Source organism: Limulus polyphemus, unplaced genomic scaffold (assembly GCF_000517525.1).
Source record: "Limulus polyphemus unplaced genomic scaffold, Limulus_polyphemus-2.1.2 Scaffold2258, whole genome shotgun sequence".
In the NCBI taxonomy this organism is placed as follows: domain Eukaryota; kingdom Metazoa; phylum Arthropoda; class Merostomata; order Xiphosura; family Limulidae; genus Limulus; species Limulus polyphemus.
Window position 1 is genome coordinate 51,881 of NW_013667868.1, and position 26,943 is coordinate 78,823.

At 35.4% G+C, this 26,943-nt stretch overlaps 2 protein-coding genes across 4 annotated transcripts in view; one reads left to right on the top strand and one right to left on the bottom strand.

The window, feature by feature from the left end:
- Nucleotides 1-12,183, bottom strand: part of LOC106466439 (uncharacterized protein C16orf52 homolog A-like) — a 36,494-nt gene extending 24,311 nt beyond the window's left edge. For 2 of the 3 annotated variants that reach the window (XM_022394440.1, XM_022394441.1), the window contains exons 1-3: nt 11,737-12,183; nt 6,048-6,260; nt 5,219-5,448 (exon numbers count right to left, since the gene is read on the bottom strand). In XM_022394440.1, the coding sequence (XP_022250148.1) occupies nt 5,261-5,448; nt 6,048-6,260; nt 11,737-11,839 (504 nt within the window). In that variant the 5' untranslated portion in view covers nt 11,840-12,183 and the 3' untranslated portion in view covers nt 5,219-5,260. Of the gene's footprint in view, nt 1-4,441; nt 5,449-6,047; nt 6,261-11,736 lie in introns of those variants that run through there. The other variant, XM_013926722.2, reaches the window with a different exon arrangement.
- An 11,278-nt stretch (nt 12,184-23,461) lies between these two features.
- The window catches only part of LOC106466435 (spartin-like), a 32,488-nt gene continuing 29,006 nt past the window's right edge, over nt 23,462-26,943 (top strand). The window contains exon 1 of the mRNA XM_013926718.2: nt 23,462-23,611. Coding sequence (XP_013782172.1) covers nt 23,586-23,611 — 26 coding nt within the window. The 5' untranslated portion in view covers nt 23,462-23,585. The remainder of the gene's footprint in view (nt 23,612-26,943) is intronic.

Here is a 26,943-nt window from a genome sequence, read left to right on the forward strand (position 1 = left end):
TTTAATGGATTTTAGTTCCACCAACCTTTAGAGATCTACACCTACTTTACTTCAACCTAATTATTATATTCTCACCTGTTATGACATCTATAAATTGGTCATGCGCTAATGTATCCATCATTTCATGATGAGTCCTGGTAAGATAACTAGGCAAGCCTTTCCAAATCTTCTGCAACTTTAGCTAAAGTTTCTTATTTTTTCTGTACCCCTTTTCTGGAACTTTAGCCTGAATACTTCCTTCTGGTGTTTCACCCCACATCCGTTGAATAGGAGAGCTACTAATGCTCAATAATTGTTAAGGATCTCAGCTGGTAAGTTATTTAAGGCTGTCAAAGCTGGTATTTTTAGTTGAACAACAAGATGAATAGCTTGATTTTTACTATTCTACCCATTCACCTTGGAAATTATTTCAAACTGAGCCTTATATGCTTCTCATGGTACCTTTCCATCATAGTCCATTAGTTTCTCAACTGGCTGACACTGGTCTCTCCAGCTAAATTCTGCAACTTGATTTATTAGTGTTATAGCTGGAGTATTATAGCAAGGTCCTGCAGTAATATAGTAAAGTAGTAGTAATAGGTGTAGACCAGGCAAGTTCTCCTATTCCATACTTTAAAGTAAATGGTGTTTCAGATTGGGAACTCTTGAGCTGATGCAGAGAGAGGTGTAGTTGATTTAATCTTTGCATTTAATAATTCATTTCCCAGATGTTTTATTCCAACAATTTTCTTTTCTATCTTGTTGATGTCAATCTTTACTTCATTCATATCTTTCTTTACTTCTTCAATTTTGACATTACAGCTTTTTCTTACTTCACTGATGTGTTTTGAACTTTGATGATGTCTTTCTGTAATTCTTCAATCACATTGTTGTAATCCTTATGTAAATCTTGAATTGCTTCATAAATATTGCCTTTTTATTCCTAATTCTTCTTTAAATATTGCATTTCTTTCTTTTAACACCTCTCTTAAATTCCAAACTCTTACCTCTTTATCTTTCAATCTTCCATAAATTTCTTTTTGATATTTTTATTTTTCTATTTTGTTTTTCTTGGCCCTCTTTTAATAATTTAATCATCTCCAGCAATGCTTCATTTTTGCATCTAGATCCAGTTGCCATGTCAATATGATGAAATTGAACCAAGTAAAATTTTGTCTCCACCCAAATAAACTCACATTGTTCTTTCATTGGGAAGGTTCTTTTAAATTATTTGCTGAAAATAATTTGAGGTCCAGTCCACATAACAATAACAAATTAGTTTATTTCTTCCTTAACATTAATTAGCTACTATCAGTATCACCTGTATACAGTTGTAACTTGTATGCCTAAGTTTACAAATGACATTCAGATGGAAACACCTTGCTAACTGTACTACAATTAACATAAAAAATAAACTTCCTGGTACAATTTCACAGCTAATCAGTCAAGTAACTGAATATACATAATAACTAACACTCATCCAAATATTTAACTCTACCACTGGAAATGAAACTAAATGATTCACTGCTAGCTAAGCTAATTGACTGGCTCACTCATATTTATAGCTAATCCTTGTTCTAGATATTTCATAAAGTTTCTTAATCAGTACATCATTATGACCAGGAGTTCCCTTTAGCAAACAAACAAATTGCAGCATTAAAAATATACCTTACAACAATTTTGCTTTAGTTCACTTCACCATGATCATTACAAGAAATGGTGAACACTGAAGTAATATAGAGGATTGATTATGATTTATAATATACAAATCAGCAAGTCAAGTGACAACCACAGTCAAGATAAAGTTGTAGTGAAACAGAAACTTTATCAAAACTACATTTTGACATTACTTGGTGTTTTGCAGGTAATGTGATTATACCAAATATTGATTGCTTTTTTGAAAGGTATGTAATAGCCATTTTTGATGCAAAATGTTCATACTCTTTGTTCATAAAGATATGTTTAGATTGGAGTTTTAGAATTTCCCATGTTGTGATATTCCTCATACTTTATTCCATTGAAAAAAAATGGAATATGAATAAGCTTTGGATACCAGGACCATATCAACAGAGACCTGCATCAAGTCATAACCCAGCCATGATAAGCAAAGTGTAGCATCTTTTAACAGATGAGAATCCAAGAACATAAAGGTCAGTAGCAAAAGCCATTCACATGCCCCAGGTAACGCTATACAACATAATCTAGATCTAGAAGGATCACTATCTGAAAACAAGCCTACATGGCATGGGTTACCAAGATAAGGCTTCCAGTCATATCTCCTGTTCAACCATAACATACCTCAAGCAGCTGAAAAATAAAATAAGTCCTTCATATTTGAAAAATGCACATAAGCTATAAACACCCTGCCACCACAAACAGTCCAATGGGAAGGTTAGCATGCTGATGCCATGTCATAATTCTGGATAAACCAAGACTTGTTCATAGCTTGCCACAAAGCTATGACAACCTCCAATCAATATGGCATTCTTTGCAGCTTTGTCATGCAGAAAGTAGTTCATCAAATGCAATGTAGGTCATGATCAAATTTGCTAGAACTTTTCTTGCTAGCCTCAATTTACCAATAATTAATATCTAATTTTGTAATTTAAACTTCAAAACACTGACTTAAGTGTCTCAGTTACAAATATTTATTTTCTATGTACAACAATATAGTTTGAAAATGTCATATTACTTGCATGTGCAACATCACTAGCCTAGGCCAATTAAAATTAAAGTTCTGGAGTCATAGCAACCAACAGAATCACTTACAGTTATTTGTGAGCTTGTCTGTGTACATAAATAACTGATAGTGTGGTACTACCATAACAAATAATAACAGGATTGGTATTTGAAAGTATTTATTTCTTCATAAGAATAAAAAAGAAAATAGTAGGCCCAAAACAGCAGGCATCATAACAGACTTGACACAGGCCCTAATAAATCTTCACAAAACTCATTTTATGGGTGCTTTCGAGCATCAGTGTGATAGGGCCAATCAAATGCAAAAGACTGTAAAATGAGTATTCATGCTATTCCATACAAAGACACACTAGTCAACTCACCTGATTCAGTGCCTATACAATTCTGTGTGATATTATAGAAACATTAATCCAGTTTGACTGAACTCCATTTGTAACAATCCTCTGCTTTCTTCCATCTAACCACTCCTCTATCCAATTTGCTAAATCATCCCCCACACACACATATACAGATACATTTTTTTACAAGCCTTTTATGTGGCACCTTGTCAAATGTTTTCAGAAAATCCAGATACACCATATCTACACTCTTACCCTCATCAACATAAGCAGTAACCTTTTCAAAGAATGTCAAAAGATTTGTAAGACAAGATTTTCCTTTAGTAAAACCATGTTGACTATCCAATAAAATTCTTATGGAGAGCAATCAGGGAGGAGTAATATGCTTTACACACAACAGCCTTACAACAAAGTTTTTGCAATGTAAACTACACTGCAGGGTTATTGTCAAGATTCTACAGATAGAGCATGACCAGATATGGCAACATGACCTGTAGTGTTATGCAAGATAAGGCTCCAAAATAATTTTAATATAACACATTCAACCTCTAGTAAGTGTGGTCTGATTACCATAACAACCACAACTGTGCCTAATGATGCAAAGTTCTCATACTTCTCATACCATTTATTCTCTTATTTTGTCCAATTGCCTGAAAACTCATGAAAAAATCAAGCCATTATTTTTGAAAAAGTTTTGTGGTCCTTGCAAGTTAATTGTATATTTTGCATCTTTTTATAAAACTTGTGAAATGTAAATTTAATGTTAACTCTCTCTTATATGAATACCAATGGATTTTTTAATGTTACATTTAGCCATCAAATAAATATTTTATGCTTAATTCACATAAAATGTTGCATTCAATACAGTGCTGCATGATCAACAATGAAAAAGGATAACTTGCATTAAAATCCAATCTCCTAAATCTGTGTAAGCTTAAAATACTTTTTAGGTATTTTATTGATAAAATGTACAATATATATATTTTTAATTTATATACAAATATTTAAACATAAGTGATATAGGGAACTGAATACATGTATACAGACTTTCTGACTATATTTATTACATGATAAGCTCACTGAAGTTATATTCATAATTTTTTCAAACTGATACTTTTTATCACTGCAGTTTTTTTATTATTAGTCAGTCATTGTTGTCATTAATATTTTAGTGCCCACATTATTAAAATTTAGTTTAAACGATGAAAGCTTGCAAATCATTAGAAACTAACAAGCCCAAAACTGAAATAAAAAAACATGTAAAATCACAGGTGTTTTTTCATATTCCTTTTAATTTGTCTATTTTGTATTTACAATTTCAAATACCTCCACTTTTGAATCTTAAATAGGCAAATTAAAAGAAATTTTGATGGGGGGAGGGATCTGCAGGTTACATTATTTGATAACCAGTTTTGAATTCACTGTTTACATTATTAATGAGTTGGAGTTCAGTTTTTAATGTAACTATGTATTTTTTGTTTAAAGTATCTAAATACTTTCAAATAGTTTATGAAGCCTTAAACCTTTTTATTACTAATAATAGTACTAGTCTAAATCAAAAAGTATTTTAATTTGTTTTATGAATATATTTTGGATGTGTGTAAAGAACGTTTATATACAGAAATATTTTCCATTTGTTATCTCTTCACAGTTCTCACAAAACAAATTATGAATGAAATCACACAAATGTTTACAAATCAGTTCACGTATATACTATTATTACATGTAAAACATGAAACTATCAACCTTACACAAATAAGTAAACCTTCTGTTGCAAATTGATAACAGTATATGTTCCCATCATGCACAAAAAGATCTGTTTCTAGTTTTTGTGAAATATAATAAAGCAAGTATGTTTAAAAATAAATAAACTAGTATGTATAATTCTTAATAAAATGGATGAGTTGACGTAAAAAAATATTGCAGAAATCCTATGTAAACATTTGAACAAAGACATTCAAAAAGTCAAATTTTTGTCAAGGTGATTAAATAATGACACAGAGCAGTTAATTCAAATATTATCACACCAGCTCCTTTGTACTTTTATTCAATAAAAGTTCTACTAATATAATTCTCGTGTCAGTCTTAGGAAAGAAAACCTACTTCCTAAAAGAGTTGGTCAGTTTATTGTTTTGACAATGTATAATACCAAAGTTGGTAAGTAATTTAACTTAAAGTTTTAATAACATGGAATTTCTTACTTCAGTTTTTAGTGTAGCAAATCACAGATCATGCAGGTGAACCTAGAAATGAGGCATACACACTTTCCCAGCAAAAAGTTCAGAGATTACTGTGATCCACAAAGCAAGCACAAAGAATATATATGATAGTCCCACATGATAATGCCCTGGAAGTTGGTATGGTTCTCCTCCAATCTCCTCCATGGTGAACCCCAGAGGGAAAATTACAGCCGCCAGACAGAACAATACCACTGAAAGTTAAACAGTTATTGTAAACCTAAATTCTAGCAAAATGTAACCACAATTATTCATTTTCATTTGAATGACACTTACTAAGCAATGATAAAACACTGAGCATAATACTTTAAATCTCAAACAAAATTGGACAGACTATAAAATTAAAGTGGCCAAAGAATTTACTTTTTTGGGTAAAAGAATATTGTGATTGATAGGATTGGTTATTAATTTAATCTATTTTCTATTAAAGAAAAACATCTGTTAGCTGATGTTCACTTTAGACACATTTAGCATAAGACCTATATCTACTTGTAAAAGTAACTTATTTGGATTGTATGTTCAGTCTTCCTCCACTAATTAAAAAGTTGATGGATTCACACACAGACATGAACATGTTACTGTGCATGTAACTTCATAGATACAGTAAACATATTGCTTAAAAAAGTGTCAATTCATTCTTTTAAAAAAGGACATTCTGACCTCCAAACTTTTTTAAATCTGTTAACTTCTTAAAGAAACAAATATCTTTCTGAAATTAGATAAAGTTGTTAAAAAGTTCTACTGTATTCTAATACACATATGAGATATTCTCTTAAGTGAAAATAAAACTTACTTGCAGAAAAACCAACCCATCTAGCATAAGGAATGACATGAATGTTCCATCGAGACATAAAGAGAAGACCAAAGGTGGCTGTAACACACAGAGCACCAATGATGATACATATCAAAGTCAACATCCATTCTGGTTGGAGGCTTGGAGAAAAACAAAGCTGAGGGCGACCATATATTGTCATACAGGTCTGCATTAGGCCAATTCGTGTATCACCTATAGCATATATATATAAAATTAATCATATAATACAGTGGGGGGAACAAGTATATTTTTATTTGAAATGAATTTCTTAATGTTACTTCACAACAAAACTCAGGATGGTCATTTTCACATATCCTGGATAGTTGGAATAATAAAAAACAGGAATAGCTGGAACATTAATTGATTATTTTCATGACATCAATCAATTAAATCATAATTTTGATTACTCAATTATTTTATGTGATGCCTCGATAAATCCTGGGGTGCCAGGTCATCATGGCAACTAAAAATATCATCGTGCCACATAGTATTTTTTCCCACTTTATTTCCGCGTAGAGCTGTGCTAAATAGAACTCGAATCTAGAACAGTTCTAGACTCTTCAAAGTCTGGAAGTATTTTCGTGTTCTTTGAGACTCTTGTGTGTCAACAACAGGCAGTTGCCGTACATTCTACAGTTTCATCATGAATACTCTGCCTAAACAATGTATCAAAGAATACCTAAAGAACTGTTATGGACCAGCCTCTATCAAGAAGATCAATGACTACAATAAGAACCTTACCAAGCTCGCACAATGCTCTAATCACCTGACCTTCCCAGTACGCTGCAGAGATATGAACATCATCTTGAACTTTCTGATACTCAAAAAACTACTTTTGGCAGAACTACAAAGATAAAAAAAGTTCTCGACAATACCACTGCATATAGAAGAACAGACAGAAGAAGTACTATCTAACCAATACAACTGGAACACAATATGCTGAGCTTCAACAAATTTTCACCACAAATACTAGAGCACTGGATATATTAAACCTCTACACCAAACGCTATACATCCAACCTAGAAAACATCAAGAAGAAACAAGTTAAATAATTCAACAGACTTGCCAAGACAGATAATCCCACGACTACAAACATAGTTCACAATTACAGTTCGAGATTACTAAATGATACACAATATAAGATTCTCAACCTAGGTCTAAACTTTGCTATCCAACCTGGTACAGTTCCAACTGTTGACATAGCTGCAACCTTAGAATCTGCTGCACAAAACCTCCCGAAACCTATGGCTGAACAATTCCAACAAACTTACACCATCCTCACGAATACCAAGAAACCAAAACTAAATATCACTAAACAAGAATGCAGTGCACTGAACCATCTGAAATGAGACAATATCAAGATTCTACCAGCAGACAAAGGAAACAGTATAGTCATCCTAGATGTCAAAGATTATGACTAGGAGATGACTAAGCAGTTACTAGACAAACACCAATATGAAAAATCACCAATGACCCTCCAGAAAAGACAGGGAGAGACTCATCAATAGAACACTGAACAAAGTTAAGAAACAAAACTTAATCAACAAGAAGTTAGCCTAAGACTTAAAAAAAAAAAAAACTTCCTCCCCTCAGTTCTGTGGACTACCTAAGGTACACAAACCTAACATACCTTTAAGGCCTATCGTCAGTACTATAAACTCACCTTGCCATCAACTAGCTACCTTCCTACTACCTATCTTATCTCCACTACGAGGAAACATTGAACATCACATCAACTTAATTCCAATACAATGAGGAATTCTACAAACAAACAGATGGTCTAGCCATGAGATCACCACTTTCTCCAATCCTAGCAGACATTTTCATGGAAGACTTTGAAGAAAGAGCCCTTTCATCCACATCTGTAAACCTAAGTTTCTAAAGACGTTATGTTGATGACACCTTCGTTATTTGGCCCCACAGACAGGAAAACTTACCAGCCTTCTTAGAACATCTTAATTCCGTAGACAAAATAATCCACTTCACCATGGAAATAGAGGAACAAAACAGCCTGCCATTTCTTGACATACTTAACTCCTCTCACAGAACAGCTAGAATCTCACACTGACCCAGTGGAGAAACAAGTGTAACAGTACCGATAAGAGCCCCCTTCAGAAAGCATCCAAAGGAAGCCCATGGGGTGTGTGAATAAAGAGTATGTAAGACACACCCATAGGATACCGCACCATTTTTGAGCCAGGTATCCTCACAATCCATGAAATTAATGTGTCACAATAAAAGTGGAATCATATAGAGGGACACCTGGTGTACAGTGGCTAGGGCACAGTGGACCATAAAGGGGAGTTCAACTGTAATCAACACTAGCAGGACCATATGAACATCCAGCCCATGGTAGGAAAAGGGTCCTTCACTGTTCACCTCGGACCTGGGAACTCAAAGGGAAGAAGATCATATATTCCAAGGACCCACATCATATGTGCATGCCCAATACAACCAGTACCAGTACCCCCGGGACTAACATCCATGTGGCAGTAGGAAGGTAGACAGCAATGTGTCAGTTCAACTCCATTCCAGAACCAGGTGGCAATGTGAATGAATCATTTAGTCTGCGGTAAGTGGAGGGTACCTGACTTCTTACATGTGAGGACTTAAATGGCCTGTCTAGCTCCAAAAAACACTAGTATCCCATGGGAACTGACATAAGGGCAATGGTAGGAAGAAGGGTGCCCAGTCAGAGGGATGAACTGCATCTTGGAATAGTACAAAAGGTCTGTGGTAGGAGGAATGTCTATACACCACCACCCTACTCCCAACTGAGTAGAATTGGGCACACTCAGTAGGAAGCCTCTATGGTCAACCACCCAAGCAGCTAGGAGTTAGTAAGTGGTAAGGACTCTTTGAAAAGCAGACCATTCCTGATTCATGCAAATGAAAGAGCAGCATGCTTTACTCATGTTATAGTCCATGAGCATACAGTCCAGAGTGAATATATTTACGAGTCAAAACAACACAAGGAAAACCTTACAAGCAGTCTTGCAGAACACCCCATCTTAACGATGAGTGTTATTGACTTGAATGGTCAGACAATGCAGGTTTAAGAATAAATATACTTGGTCAGACAACACTTACCACTGAGTGGGATCCGTATATGCGAGAAAGACCCGTTATGAAGAAACGTAGAAAAAGAGCACCTACCCACTCACAGAGAAACTGTGGAGCTCAAGATGGTGACAGGAGGTAGATAACCTGCAGAGCAGGAAATAGATAAATATACTGTGAAATAAATGAACTCGGCTTTTTTCCTTCCAATCACTTTTCTATAACATTTTTTAACAGGCCTATTATGTTGCACCTTAACAAAAGCTTTCTGAAAATCCAAGTATTCCAAATTCACATTCTTACTATCATCCACATAAGCAGTAACCTCCTCAAAGAATGTTAAAATTAGTAAGGCATTATTTTACCCAAGCAAAATTATGATGAATGTCCAATGAAACTGTGAACTCAGTCAAGTGCTTATGCAAAGCATCCTTTATCAGACCTTTAAAAACTTCCCACCATTCCTGAACAAATTTTATCACCTGTAAAACTTTTACTTATCTGATTCACAGCATGAATTGTGTTATAATACTAATAAATAACAGTAAGTGACTACTAACAGTATTAAACAGATAATACCAGAGTGAGTTAACTAAGTCTGATGTCAAGATTGAGATTATCCACATTATTAGCACTTCCAGTAGCAATGCAGCTCTTTTCCACAGTAGCTATCTGCCTAGACTATCAGTTCTTGCACAATTCACACTTAAATTAAAAACAAGATTAGACCAGACTGAAAAACTATCTACAAGTTGGAATAATTGTCAGTTTGTTGTAGTTTTGCTTTTATCTTTATTGGGGGAGGGAGGGGGAATTGCAGCACCATAAATAAAAATATCAATATTTACTCTTCATTTTTCTGTTGTCATCTCAGCATAAAATTCATAAAGTTCTAAGAGCTTTTTGTAATTAATTCAACTCTTAACTTTATCAAGAAACGATCATCTGTGCAGATAACTAAAGAAAGAGAAAAAGGCCCTATCAGCAACGTAAATAGCCACTATATTTTATCAATTCCCAAAAATTAAACTACAAACAGTCTGTACACTTACAAAGAATTATACAAATATAATCAGGCTAGTTTCATGTTGACTGTATTTCAGTTTTAACACCCCATATGAATGTCAAATAGGATTTCATGAATTTTTGAAGGTGTAGGAGAGAATCAGAGTACATCTGACATTACATGTATAGAAAAAGTGATTGCACTCTAAAAAAAAAAAAAAGCCCTTGATATGGCAAATTCTAAAATCCATAATTTTCCAGACAGTTGCACAAAATTTCATTAAACTCAAGTCTTAAAGATAACAGATATTGGGGTGTTGGCCACACCACCTTACCATTATGAAAAGAGATGATTATTATATGTTTCATGATATGTTGTCCAAGAAATATTATCAACCTAAACCATAAGTTTGATTGGGTAGTAACCAAAGAGAAATATGTGATTTAATGATCATAGAATTATCTACCATATGGTATTCTAGTTCACTCTAGTAACCAAGAGACGTACGAAGGAGGAAATGCGATGTGCTACCATATTGTAATACTCCTTCATTCTTGTCATGTCCTTTAACTCATATCACTGTGATGTGGTGCCTACTGTGCTAAGCATGCTGGTCTGTGCTCTTACTATTATGAATCTCATTGTTGAATCATGTGTTGATGTAATTCTTTGTGAGACAAGGTTTGAGATTGCAGCTTCATATTTCCTTTCTCTTATTTTTACAATTTGTCTATAATAAATAAATATGTACAAAGCAGTTTTGTCTTCAAACACTTGTGGTGTGTGGACTTCATTCATCCAGCTTTAGTCTTTGATGATGACTCCCCAAGTTCCATAGGATAACCTTTCTTGCACCCTAGTTTCATCTGAATAGCATTGTCTTGGTAATCAAATTCACATCAACTAAACTTCAGCTTCAAGCATGTACTAAGGCAATTTACAGCTCCATGTAAGCTTTGAAGTCACTTACTTGGCCATCTCCACTGACATAACTATTGCAAACCACAGAGAAAATGCTTCTTTACAGAAAGATGAGACATACAATTTTCAGCAGAGGTAAGGCCACTTCAATCTTGTTTTGTGAGGTTGTTGGTATTGAAGGTGAATTCAGCATCCATAACTCAATTATTGAGTTGACTGTAAAATGAGCAGTAAGTGCCTATTAAAGAAACACTTGTATAAATATATTGGTGACTAAACAATCTCGTTACCCAGCTCAAGTGTACAGGACAACATTTCTAAAGCTTTCCACCTTTTGTCTGGACCTGAAAACAAAAGATGGAAGACTTTATAAAATTTGTCCTCTACACTAGAGCTGCCTAAGTAGATTATATACTGTAGTCATCAGTATATTTATACAAGTGTTTCTCTGACAGGCAGTTATTGCCAATTTCACATTCAAATGAATATGAATACTCTGCATACACTATCCATCAAAGCATATCTCAACATTGTGATTACAGAGGTGTTGATGAGCTCTTTCAATTTTGGATATAGTAAAGAATCATTTAATGCATTCAGAGTCACAGTAGGATGAATAACAAAAATTTATACTTATACATATATATATACGATAGTAATAGTAATACCCATTTGTCTTACCTCCAACTTCAGTAACTATCCAGTCAGGCAGGATGAGACTCATCACAGCAAATATATCTGCAGCTAAAAACAATGTTCCAGAAATAACTGTTAATTTATCCATTGTTCTTTCCTAAACTTAGGCTCCAGTCAAACAATAATACTGAATAGGCTTTAGCAGTTAAGACATAAGTTCCACTAGTCTACATAATGAAGTTAAACTGTTATTCAACTTTCAAGTTAAACTAGTACTAGTACTATTTTTGTAAAATTTAAATTAATTTTGTTTACACATTTTGACTTAATTTTATGCTAATACTTTTATATTTAATGTAAAATATATATTTTGTATTTCTTATAATAGAATATTTAAGTAGTAACTAGCAAGGCAATTTAACGTATACTGTGCTACTTTATTTAAATTAAAGCTTCTCAGTCTGAGATTTAGAATTGATGACACACGACCAATGATTCTATCTACCGCAGAAAAAATTTAAGTCATCTTACTGTCATTTGAAAGCATAGTACCTAGAGAGCGTGATTACAAAACATCACTAATACATATTTAAAAAATTTATAAATACAGCAATAATTAAAAATCGAATTTAAGAAATATATGCGAAATATAACTTTCTGTTATTCTAAGCATGTATGTTTTTTTCATATTTCTTTATTATATATTAATACACATAAAAATCATAACTCCAATCACTTTAAAAAGTAATTGCCAGATGTAGTTAAAAAATCACTTTTTTCTTTTGAAATTCCCTATTTAAACATTATTCTCAATAAATAGCTTGTTTGTTTTGAATTTCGCGCAAAGCTGTATGAGAGCTATCTGCGCTAGCCGTCCCTAATTTAGCAGTGTAAGACTAGAGGGAAGGCAGCTAGTCATCACCACTCATCGCCAACTCTTGGGCTACTCTTTTATCAACGAATAGTGGAATTGACCGTAACATTATAACGCCCCCGCGGCTGGAAGGGCGAGCATGTTTGGTGTGACGGGGATTCGAACCCATGACCCTCAGATTGCGAGTCGAGCACCCTAACCACCTGATCATGCCGGGTCCATTCTCAATAGAATAGCAATAATGAATGTAAAATGACGAGGATGATATAACACTTATAAGTAAAATTAAAAGGCAAATTTATTCTTTTGATATTTGTGCCATCTATTTATATGAATATCTTTAAAAGCATTCCGATTGTATGCGATGAATATAAAGCAGAATCAATTCATTTGCATGAATAATACACTTAAAATTTTATTATAATGTTGTTTTTGAGCGCAAGCTACACAATGGACTAGCTGTGATCTGTAAACTGCGAAGAATCAATCCCCTGATTTTAGCACTGAGCGTCCGTAAACTTACTGCTGACCCACTGGGGACATATACCACAATACCAAGTTGTTGTTTTTATGTTACAAAAACACACATAACTAAAAATAAACATAATCAAACGATCACAACTCAGTAGAAAAGTATATATTGAAACAAATGTTGTAATACAGGAGGGCGAGATATATCTGCTACACCTTCTCTTGTTACAATGTAATTTTTCAATTCTTATTATTTTTCAGAGTCCTGAGTGCAAACGCTGAGATTCACTTAAGCAATACTTCAACTATCCATGTTTTGAAAGCATGCAAGATGTGGGTTCGCTAATTGCCAGTTAACCAACTTTCTTGAAGGGAAGATAGCACATGACATACATAAATCTAAGGTTATTTTTCCAAACATGTGATTGGATAAGAGGCAGGAGCAGCTACATTATATAGCTCAATTCTTTGTTAACATAGATCTGGAATGTAAAGTGCATTTTGTCTGAAAACTTGGTTTTGCTCATATATTTTGATATAAAAAACAAGGTTTGATCCTTAAGTAGGTTTTTGATTGGTTTAAGGAGATTTATTTTGAGACGAATGTAAGACATTATTGGAGTGCATGTTTTCGGCTTCAACTTTTGATTAATATATCTGTAGATTAACTTTCACTTTTAATTTTAACTTGGACAACATTTTTGTGTTTTATTTCAATGTTAATGTTTAATAATATTGTGTACTTGTCAAATATCAATGTCATGTCTTTTCTTCTCAAAAATCCTGGTTGTTTTTCAGAGAGAGAGAGCATAATACTCTGTAGTTGGTATTCTCCAAACCTTCAGTTAGCAGGTTACTGGAAATACCATAGAATAGTAAGATAGTGAAGATTTGGTGCTGTGGCCATGTATATTAGTATTGTGGAGTACTGCATTCTCTCTTAGAGGGTTTATCAGCCAAATTTTATAAATGATATGATTGTTTTATGTGGAGATGGCTTTCACCAAGAGATAAAGGGCATACGACCTGAAGAAAAAATAATCTGGTACTAGGCAAGATCAGCAAGAATGGTGGTCATATGTAGGTGAAATCTTCTCCTGGATCTTCTCAATGTTGCAAAGGGCTCTTGAAACCATAACCTTACAGCTGAGAACTTGAGACGAAGAACAAAGTCCATATGAGACATCCAAAAGTTCTTTTGAACTTCTCCCTCCCAAAGTTAAAACTAGGCAGCATACAAGCCTAAGAGAGCTCAAGGACCATTGTAGTAGCCCGAGACCAACAGTGTCCAAGTCCAAATAGGTCAGTTTCTACAGGACCCCAAGATTCTCATTGATCAAGGAAGCAAAACCCCAACTCTAATCAAGGCCACCTACAGCATAGAGGCATGAGGTGTCATTACTGGATGAGCTCCAACAGCCCGAATTATTTCACCAGTAGGTGAGATCATGAGTACTTGTGGATGACATCATAAATGATCAGTGGAGTGATGGGAACCTCGCTGTGACTAGAGGACACCTGTCAGAAATCTGAGAGTCAGGTGTGTAGTACCATTGGATGGCAAAAGCTTCTGATGTGAGCTGTCTCACTAGTAGGTGGGACAGCAACTTCCATTGGTTGGCAAAAGCTGTCATCATGTGCTGCCCCACAAACAGAGAGGACAGCTATTCCCAGTGGATAGTGAAACCTGCCAACAAGTGAGATAGTAATCCCTAATCAGTATAAAAAATCAGGGATGAGGTGAGAAACTTCCCAAAGCATGAAAGTAGTCAGTTACTGAGCTTAGACTCAGAATTGAGATGCTTTTGGTGGTTAACAGCCATCAACAGGAGTTATTTTGCCAGTAAAAAACTCCACAGGCTCTCGTTAATGAGTATTGTGATCAATGGACCATAGAAGAGCCTTTCCAGGAAGTAACGTATTCAGCTACCCTGACAATAAGGTAAGAGGTACAGTTGGTGGATGAGTTGCACCACCTTGAGCTGTAACAGTTAGTGACAATGCAGCAAGCACGTAAGAGGCTCGTAGAAGAGGCACATAAAGCACCTCATTGGCTGATAGCTCCTGTGATTGGTCAGTGCTCATTCAAATGCAGAGCTTCTGGAACCTGCTTATCAAATGGCTCCCCTGTTGTATAGGATTAGCCAGTCTGTGGACCATGGGTTTGCCAGAACAAGATCTGGGCCGAGGTCAAGTGCAACTGGAGCTAACACATGAAAACCTATCAATGAAGACCTGTTACACTTCCTACAAAAGTGTATGCAAGTGATTGCCTAGAACAACTGGTCGCAGGAACAATGATGCAATGCCTAATCTTGAATCTGGATAGTGTTACACTTGATGCAGTCAAAATGTAACTGAGGTAAGGCTGGCTGACTGTTATAAAGTTATGGCTGAGTTGCACGAACATTGTGACTCAGTATAGAACTTAGTCATCTATGAAGGTAAATTCGAGATTCGTAAGAAGGGGCCCTTAGAGAAGTTAGGTGCTTTTGACAATGATCTGCATAACTTACACGGAAAAGCGTATCCTGAAATGGCAGCTGCATATCATGAAGACTTTCTTGTCAATATGTTTAGAAAGGAACTTCCAAGAGAGGCAATAAGGTATCACTTAGGGACGCTGGGTATTTGCATCCTAACATGAGTAGTTTATGAGATGTTAAAGTTCGAGGTAGTCATCTCAAACCAATTGTAGGAGAGGAAAGAAAAGGCAGCAACAGTTTTCATGGCTTCACGCCTCCTAGCCATTTTATCCAACCAAGTGTTCCTCAACATGATTGAGCTCTGTCATGAATTGGCATGCCTTCAATGTTTGAAAATCCTGTGGTAAAACTTAGCTGAGTACCCATAAATGAGCATGAGTATCAAGGCCCTCCCATGGTGTTTGTGTCCCTATGCAGCCACTGCCTCCACCTGGAATATTTTCTGGAACAGAGGGCAAGAGTAAATGCTATGATTGTGAGCTGATGATACACTTCTGAGCAAACAAACTGTCCTTATCTTGCTGGGCATCAAGACAAATGGAACAATTCAGCTCACTCCATTTGGGTATCAGGAAGAAGTTGTTGTTCCATTACCACAAACAGAAACTTTGATGTATTGGAAGGCATCTAGTAAATCAGTATGCTAGACTAGCCTCTGGATAATGGCAAATTGAACTGGATGAGAAGAGCAGGGTAAAACTGCTTTTAGTAATTGGAAAGATCTGTTTGAATCTAGAATTATGCCATTCGACCTGTATAGTGATCTAGCTACTTTTGAGAGGCTGATTGACCTTATGTTCAAAGGGCTGCAATGGGAGAAAAGCCTGTATATGTAGATGATGTCTTGGTATTTGACAAAGTTTTCAGGTATACTGCTATGAACATTGATTTTGCAGTGGATATAAGCAAAAGAATTAAGGGAAGTGTGTGTTGATGTGCACATCAGTAGATTGTTTTGATCATATTGTAAGTAGAAAAAGCATCTCAATGGACCCATGACCAGAAGTATAAAGTTTGCTTGAGTTTACATCATCTCATCGACATTTCTTCAGGACTATTGCACCCTTGTCTGCTTTAACTATGGCTGGTATGCATTTCAGATGGACAAAATGCTGAAGTGTGCTTTAGTTGAAGCATCCATGCTGGTGTATTTACATGTTAGTTCTTCTAGGATATTGATTCCAGCAATAGTGGAATCAGAGCAGTGCTGTTACAGGTGCAGGATGGGTTTGAACATGTAACTGTGTATACAAGCTGTAAACTAACAACTCTCAAATGCAGATAGTGTGCCATGAAGAAGATGAAGGTTACAAACATAATATTTGTGAAAAACTAGTTTGTTTGTTTATAATTAAGCACAAAGTTACACAATGGGCTATCTGTGCTCTGTCCACCACTGGTATCGAAACCCGGATTCTAGAGTTGTAAGTCTGCAGACATACCACTGTGCCACTGGGTGGCGAAAACTAGTTACACTATCTATAAGGAACAATTCAATTTTTGAGTGGATTATGCATCTCTGACATGGTGCACGAACTGTAAAAAATCATGAAGACATAATTACATATTGGATTATGATCAGCTGTTGCAATAGTATATGACCATACTTTATGTAATTGCTGGTGGATTATCTCGTCATACAGTGATACCATATCCATTCATTAAATGACCTAATTTAAATAAATGTACTGGCATGAAAGCCATTTCGGCTGTAACATCCCAGACCCACACTAGTGACAATTCTGCTGTCAAATGGATATCAAAGCTCTCCCTTGTTACTATTGATTACTGCACCAAGTGGTCCAAAGCATATCCATTGGTCGATAAATCAGCACATGTTGTCGGTGATGTTTTGTCAGAATATTGGATAGCATACTTTTGGAGAAATTCATACTTATCAGGGAAATAATTTCAACAGCCAGTTGTCCTCTGAGTTCCACACAGTGTTGTGAAGATGTTCCCTTCACCTCATCACCTCAGTCAGACAGTATGATAGAAAGTGATATAAACTTTTAAGCAGATACTTGCAAAGTTTGTTAATCCCAGTTGAATTGATTCAAACAAACGGTTGCTGTACATCGTAATGGCTTATCACGCAACAGAACAAAGATCAACTGGGTATTTACCTACCATGCCCATATTTCAATGGGAAACAACTCTCTATGTGAATGTGATGTATAGCCCACCTTTAGGTTGGATGCTCCACAATGCTCATAGTTCTATGTGGAGTGACAGGAACTAGGCAAAGCTGTAATATAGCGGAAGAGGGACTAAAATAAGACAACCAAGGAAAGGACTTCCCAGCTTATAGGCTAGATATAGTACTTTATTATGCCAGAAGCATAGAAGTAGCTTGGCTGTGATTGAACTTATCCCCACATATTATTCTGACATGTTGCTCTACTTATGTATGAGATATAACATTCACAGGGCATGCATAAGTGCATCCACGTGAATAACCTGAAACCATATGCTATGGATGCACCTCTCGTACCTTGGCATGACCAATAGTAAGATTGATATTGTTGGGATTAACTGTCAAATCAATATTAGAACAGTTGCTGATTTGCAATATCACTGACTGAGAGGAAGTGGCAATCCATACTTTCCAAGTTGTGAAGTAATGTTCATCTTGTGGGATTTTCCACTTGATTTTCAAAGTTCAAAAAGTCAATTGATCATGTCATAAGCACTAAAAAGGCTTAGCAGCTCCTACTTTTCGAGCTCCTGGATAGTAATGTAAGATATGTATTTATTACATAGTACAATTACCATTTGTGTACCAGCAAAGATGGTCATGTTGCGACCCCTTACTTTCCAAATGCCCAAGAGATTTTCCTTGTGTAGATCACCACCCATATCAGAATAACTGTAATTCTCCCAAACTTGACTATTCCATATATGTGATTCTGTTGACTCATCTATGGAGAGTGAAGAGATTGTATTTTATCCTGGCTAACAGACACTCTATGTAATTATGGTGCATCACAAAATTGCACAGATATCATCAGGCTGTTCACCAAATATGCTTGTGTTTGGCCAAGAAGTTGTACTCCATGTAAATATGATTTATAGTCTCCCACTTAGAGCAAATATCCCACAATCTACACAACAATGTGGAGTGGCTAAGGCCTGCATTAGTTCACATGCATGAGTTTGCAGTGAAGAAGACGACGTACAAAAGTGGAGACTGGTGTGTGGCTTTGGTATGTTCCAGCAACCCAGAAGTCTTTTGACTCTGGCTGGACAGTACCTCATATTTTGCTGCGATGAGTTGGCCCATTAACATACAAGTGACTGAAGTTGAGAGGCATGCAAAAGCGTGTAGTACATATCGACCAGCTTCATCCATATGTGACCAATGGCGTGTGTAAGCTGGCTTGACCAAGTTTCAAAAGAGGATGTAATAAAGTCTGCTAATGACGGGACCGCTGATTTACTTCACTCCAATCATGAATATGAGGATGAAACAGCTGAGAGTACTTATTTTGTTGTCTAGGATGAGTCAGATGAGGAAACACCAAATACAGAGGTGTGATACAGTGTCAACGGTTCATGAACTGCCAATGATGACCTGCCAATTGATATGGTTGGAAATATACTCCAATCTCCCTGAGAGAATATCACTTTTAATTGTGAGAAGAATCTGCAGCACAACAGGCAGATCAACCAGGCAAGAAAGAAGAGTAACTAGCATATGGACCGACCATTACACGTGAAGAAACTGTAGACAATATTACTGTATGTGGGTAATCCAGGTATACAAAATGTGGAAGAGAAAAAAGAAATTTATATACTTTGCAATAGAAAACTGATGCACTGAAAGTGAGGTGTAAATTCCTAGAAAAGTGGATTATTGTAACAAAGTATTAAATAAATACTGCTGTTAACATTGACATTGCTGGTCCATTGTCCCAAACTCGTGCTGGAAACAACTACATTTGTGTGGTGATGGATTATTTCACCAAGTGGCCTGAGGCATATGCAACACCAAATCAGGAAGCTACAACTGTAGCTTCGGCTACTGGTGATTTCTTTTTCAGATTTGGTATGCCATATGAACTGCATTCAGATCAAGGCCGTAACTTCGAATCAGCTGTGTTCCAAGAATGCTACAAGTTATTTGGCATCCGAAAGACCAGGACAATGTCACTCCACCCACAATCTGATGGGATGGCAGAAAAGTACAATTCGACACTGGGACAGGAATGGGCAAAGTTTTGTAATAGTCACCAAGATGACTGGGATGTCTTACTCCCTCCGCTGTTGATGGCCTACAGAACAGCAGAGCATGATGCCATTGGATACACTACAGCAAAGCTGATGTTTGGTCGGGAACTTCGGTTGCCAGTGGACCTTATAATAGGATGCCCACCTTATGAAGAGTTGCCTCAAAATGTGTCCGAGTTCGTGAAAGTATTATTTGAAAGGATGGATGATATTCATCATCAAGTGCGTTCAAACTTGAAAGCGTCTGCTGATTCCATGAAGCTATGTTATGATAAGAGATCTACTAAAGTCAGCTTTTTACCAGGAGACAAGGTGTGGTTGTATAATCTCAGGAAGACCAAAGGGATGTCTCCTAAATTGCCTTCTCCATGGGAAGGCCCATATGACATAGTGGATCGTCTCTCAGACGTGACTTTCCGAATAAAATGTGGTCGGCGAGATAAGCCAAAGATGGCGCATGCCAACAGGCTTTGGCGTTATCATGGTCCAGGACATTTCACTTGGAACGAAATGAACAACAGAACAAATGATGCTGCTGAAGACATGTCACTTGAAAAAGCCACTGTTTAACGAAGAAACTCTACCCGGTTGTGAGAAGGAGAACACTGATACTGTTAATGAAGTTACTACCACGAATGTGACTACTACCGATAATGGGACATTTCCTGATGAAGCAAATGAACCCCACTTGATGCAGAAGCCAATGAGACAGAGACCAGTGTGAAAGAAGAAACGTCCTGTAAAATTAAGAGACTTTGTTGTATTTTAATTTTGTGTTTGTAAATTCTGTACATTTAATTAAGTTATTTTTAATTATGTAGTGGTTTAATGTAAATGGCTATTGTTTGGGATGAACAATGCTGTTGCGTCGGCGAGGTCACGTGACTAGTGTCACGCCACCTCTCGAACCTTCGGGAATAGTCGGGAGATTACTAGATATAGGGTAGCTGGTATATATATAAGAGGGTGACAACGTGACGGGACAATGTGTGTATAGACAGTGAGTAATTGATCTGCAGTCAGAGAGTATTATTGAAGTTGAACACGTTCGTTGTTATAGCGTTTGTTTTAGCGCGATTGTTGAAATTAAGTGTATCGTAAAGTTATATTCGGAAAGAATAAACCAGTTTTATTAAGTAAGGACTTGTGTCGCTAAAGTTTCGTGGGAACGAATTTACGGAAAATCAATTAACAAACGGAGACGTAACAATACTAAGGAAGGGGTAGTGTTAAGACAGTGGAAGTCACGTGACGCTGCTGGCGCGTTTGGCACTGTTAGCGTGCATGAAATTTCTCGAATGATCATCAATCATCGGGGAGCTCCGAGTGCATTCTAGACGCCCCCCTTCTTTAGTATATAAGCCTGGTGAGAAAAGCCAGCGGCAATGGAATGTATGTTAAAACGAACAGTAGTCACGATAAGTTATCGAGATTGTGAATCGCTGTGATTTATAGCATGTATTATAAAAGTCGTTTCGATGAAAATGACGAGAAATACACTGACTGTGGAAATTCTGTGTACTAATAGTTTGTATCGAGAAAGAATAAACTGGTTTAATCAAAAAAGGACTTGTATTGCTGAAGTAAAGAAATTCTACCGGAAATGAACAAACAAGCAGATACGCAACAATATTATGTTAAGTGATAGTGGTTAGAGCAAGTTATTTCAATATTCGAAAAAACATGAATACAAGGATATTTCAAAAACTGTTGATAAAATGGCTTAGTGGTTACAGCGCTCACTTATGCTTTGAAAGTTTGGAGTTAAAATCTTACTTGAGTCGGGATTTTTTATTATTACTAGTTTTTAACAAATGTTCGTATTCACAGCAGGCCCTTTCAATACAATTATAGGTTAAATCAGGGATTTGATATATTGGTTAATATTCGAATTTAAAGATGGCATGTTTACAGCATCAAGCCACTCCAGCTTTTCAGTTCAGTTCAACTCCATCTATGAAGTAAATTCTAAAGTAAAATTCTGAATAAAACTAAAAATAGTTCAGAAACAGTGCAAGAAAAAACACACATACAAAAACGCCAATTAGCAAGAGAAAGAAAGAGTAGATGGATGGTACGACAAAATAAAGAAAGTTTAGCAAACATTGAGATAACTGAGGCAGAGAAAGAACAACTGACACTGTCAAATGAAGCCCTTGGAGAAATAAACCAAAGAAGACAAACTGACGATGAAAAACAAGCAAATAGGTTCTGGCCCACCTATGTCTTCCCCGTGCATTGAATGGGTACACCAGCTAGTATATTGTTACGTCTCCGTTTGTTAATTGATTTTCAGTGACTTCGTTCCGACGAAACTTAAGCGACGCAAGTCCTTTCTTAATAAAACTGATTTATTCTTTCCGAATATAACTTTACCGATACACTTAACTTCAACAATCTCGCTAAAACAAACGCTAATCAACGAACGTCAACAATACTTCTGACTGCAGTTCAATTACTCACTATCTACACACACATTACATTACCTTCTCGCGTCACGTTTTCCCCCTCTTATATATACCAGCCTACCCCATCTAGTATATACTAGAGCATTCGCCAAAGTACATGATAGTTCTAGAAACGTTGCGTCACAATAGTCACGTGACTCGCTGACGCAACAATATATATATAATTTTATATATTGTTACGTATCTGGTCGTTTGTTAATTTCTGGTATAAATTCTTTCCGATGAATTTCAACGATACAAGTTCTTTCTTAATTAAAACTACTTTATTCTTTCTCGATACAACATTGTAATACACTGAATTTCCACAGTCACTTTAAACTTAACAGCCTTTATAACACACGCTATAAATCGCAGTGATTCACACATTTTATTTACGGTGCCTACTGTTCGTTTGACTCAATTATCTATCTCTTCAATCTATCAAAATCTTTTCTTTATTTGTCGGGCTTATATACTAAAAAAGAGGGCGTCCCGACAAACTTGGAAATTCACGATCATTCCAGAACTCCTCGCACACGCTACCAGCGTCACGTGGCTTCCGGTGTCGTAACAATATTCGTAAAACCAGATCAAGTGTGATAAACGACAATAACGATAATAATAATTCCCCCTACGAATTTTTCATCAACTTTCTTTGTTTTAGCTTCTTGAGCGTATAATAATAACAGAAGTAATTGTTTTAAAAGCATCTTGTTTACATTGGTTACTTAGCGTTCAAAATAAAAAGTAATGAAAACTGCACACTGTAATTCTTAATAACAGTATAAAAAGTAAATGTGATTGGTGCGAACTGGTTGTCTACTGTGGTCGATAGTTAGAGGCGGCGCGACGCTATCTGAACCTCCTACTGACAAATTTATGACAGCGGTGGGTAGGAAAAACCCATTATTTAATTTTTGTAGTGCATATGGGTGTGTAGAAGACATATTAATACTAGAAATAAACGACATTATAACACCAAAATATTGTTTTTATCTAATTAGACACTCAACGTTTCGCTTTTCAGCTTCTTCAGGAGCGTTCACAAAAACACAAACTAAAACTTTGAACGGTATTTCGGTTTTGAAGAAGCTTTTATCATTCAACCTGTTACTACAAAAGATTCACTATCCTCAAATAAGTAACTCATGTTTTTACCGGGCGTGTGATTGATGTGCAAAAGCAATTTAAAGATCTTGTGACTACCTTTGAAATCTGATTGGCCAGCAGGTATCGTGACGCAATGTTGTTACAGAGAAATGTGACTCAAACTTGAGTCAAGCTTTTCTAGCGGTAGTAGACGTCAATTATTGATACTAACAGCAGAGGTTGTTTTATTTAAGTTTTAAGCCTTAACTTAGTTTAAGTAAGCATGATTGTTTCGGAATGTCTTTAACTTCAGAAGTTCCAAGGTAAATATTTACCTTATTTTGAAATTAGGTGTTTAAAAACTTGTAGGTTTATAAATTACGTGCGAAATAGTTTTAAAATAAAATTTAAAAGTTTTGTAATCAGTTTTCGTCTGTACCTAACTAAAACTAAAGTTAATTTAACTTTAAAGTTAAAAGTAACTTCCTGGAAATTAGATTCCAAATTGATAATAATAGATTGAATATTATTAGTATTAACTATGCAGTGTATAACAGTTTGTGACGTATAAATTATTACTTTACAAAGTATTTATCCATTAAGATGTCAACTTAAAATATTAAATTTACTCGGTCATATATGTTGATACCGGGCATAGCGTAGCTTGTTTGACGGGATTTTTTAGTTTGAAGTGATTCAGCTGTGATTTTAAATTTAAGCTAGTCTTGAATTATCCGATGAAGAAACTAGAAATGGGATACGTAACGTAAATTGCATATTTAGAAGACATTTTCTTAATCTGATGAGAGTATTACATACGGACACTGGGCACAAATTATGCTACACCATGCCATAAATATTATTAAAATGATTGGTCGTTTTTAAGAACCGAACATGAAATATCTGAGTTAATTAGATATGGAGCCTTTGGCTGATTCAAATGAACAATGACATTTTGTTACATACTTGATAAAATATCTTTATAACTTTATTCAAGAAGTTCATACACTGATACAGGATGTCCGACGTATATTATGTCAGAAAATTTGTTGCGAAATGACAATGGCAATCCTTTAGAAGAATATGTGTGATGATATTATTAATAAACTGGTAATTGTATGAAATAACCCTACTAGTAGTGCAGAGACTTGCACAGTTTGCATTACTAGTAGGGTTACATAAGTAGGGGAGAAAGTAAAACCTCTGACTGTTATAACTTATAAGATTAAAAGTTATTGGTGAGCAAGACTACATTCAGAGTTTTAAAGCTTTGATATCTTATACCTTTTTATTTTTTTTCACAGCACAAAGAAATCACTTAAGACCATCCAATTTCTTACAAAGTCACCTTTAGTTCTTTCAGATTTCAGAGAAAATTAAACTTTAGGCTTTTCTTTGTTGTTTTAGTTTCTTAAACCAGGAAATTTTATTTCTCAAACAAAATGGTCAGCTTGTGAAATAGGTTGTTTTTGAATGTGGTAGATGCAACAATGTTGGCTAAGTTTGAAAGAAAGCTTGATGATGGTTCTAGTAGTCAATTTTTTCACTATTTTAAACAGACTGATTTTTTCTGTAATGAGGAGCTTCAAAATGTAAGAGGCCTCATCAGATCTAATAATAATTTTCTATAGATAGGATCTGGACTTCAATTCAGCTTGTCTTTTTCACTGTGGAAAATATTGGAATTGTCCTGAATCATGTAAATATTAATTCCTTAGTAGAAACTGTAATGATTAATAAAATAAAAATATATGAAACACCAGAATCAGACAAGATTTCCCCCAGGATGTTAAAGGAAGTCAAATATGAGATATGCAAGCTTCTCTCTTTCATTTTTGATAGGTCAGTAGACAGTGAGCAGATGCTTAATGGTTGAACAAAGTCAGATGTTATTTCAGTTTTAAATTTAAAGAAGATGATTAGAGAGAGTTGGTCAGTTACTTTTATTTCTGTAGTAGAAGCAAATTTTCATTAAGAGTGGTAGAAAAAAGGGAAATCTTGCCTTACTGATTTATCTTTTTCAAGGATGTTACTTGTTTTCTGTATGATGGAAGGGTTGTGGATTGGAGTACTTAGAAAAGCTTTCAATAACTTACCACAGAATGGGTTAACTGAGAAAATCACATTGGTAAGGGTTAAGACAAGAATAATTAATTGTAGGGTGGTTGGATGGGAGAAAGTAAAAGGCTGTCTGTGCTTCAACCATTGCTTTTTGTTATTTAATGATATTGTTGCAATGGCTTCTGTTGTCAGATGGATATGTTTTGATTATTCATTTAAAATAATTACAAGTTCATTTTATTTCTTAATCTAAAAGTTATAACTTGCACAGTTACACAAATTAAAAATTTTGGCTCAGGCTGTTGTTTTTCTCAACCAAGTTTGGTCTTATCTATTTCTCTATACCTACTCCCTTATTTGTCTCCTCCTTCTGGCCATTGGAATTATATACTGCTACAATCCTTTTTGGACCTTGATCAGCTTGATAGTTGGACTTTCCATTATTCTTCCCATTATTCTTTCTATTTCTTGCTTCACACTTTTCTTCATAGAATGTTAACCTCCCTCCACCATCATGCATGGAATTTGCTCTATCTGTCACCCATTAGGCTTAAATTTTCACTAATGTGGCATTATTCTTCTAACATTCTTGTTGTTCTTCCACTGTATATGTCTCACCTTCTGTGGCAGGTCTTTTTTCATTGGTTCTTCTGGCATTCATTTCCTCCTGGCAATAATTCTGTACATCGCCTTTCTTACTTGACTATTTATCAATAGATTCTTGGTCTTAACCTTTCCTAGTTGTCAGGTGGCCTAGTCTGTGACCTTTTTCCTTTTCTGATACAAACTGTTTCTTCCCCTGTCTTTTCTACTATGTTCTGCTTCTTTAGTCAAGCGAACAGTAGGCACCGTAAGTAAAGTGTGTGAATCACTGCGATTTATAGCGTGTGTTATAAAGGTTGTTAAGTTTAAAGTGTGTAATTCTGTGTATTACTAAAAGTTGTATCGAGAAAGAATAAATTGGTTTAATCAAGAAAAGACTTGTATCGCTGAAGTTCCTTGAAAGTAATTTCTACCAGAAATTAACAAACAAGCAGATACGCAACCATACATTTTTAAATATTCAATATAAACATATTCCTAATAGAAATAAAAGGGTAGCTACAAATAAAAAACCAGGTTGGCTCACAAAGAGTTTAAGAAATAAAATTAAAGAAAAGCATCATAAATTTAAGAAATTTAATTGACTGGTATGACAGGAGACTTAGAAGATTTTAGACGATCAAGAAAGTTGGTGAAACAGGAAATTAAGACATCAAAAAGGATGTATGAGAAAAAGTTATGTGAAAATGTAAAAATTAACAGTAAGGATTTCTTTAAATTCATTAATGGGAAACAAAATGTTAGGATAGAGATAAGACCCTTGAGGGGTGATAAAAGAAGGCTAGTATCTGATGATTATGAGATGGCTGGGTTATTAAATTTAATTTTTTTCTGTGATTTTTACTACTGAAGATTTAAGCAGTATTCCACATCTTGATCAGTTGATAAATGGAAACAAGATCAAACAAGATGATTTTATTAATTCTGAGCTGGTTAAGAAAAAATTGGGAAGTTTAAAAAATGATAAGGCTTCTGAGCCAAATAATATTTC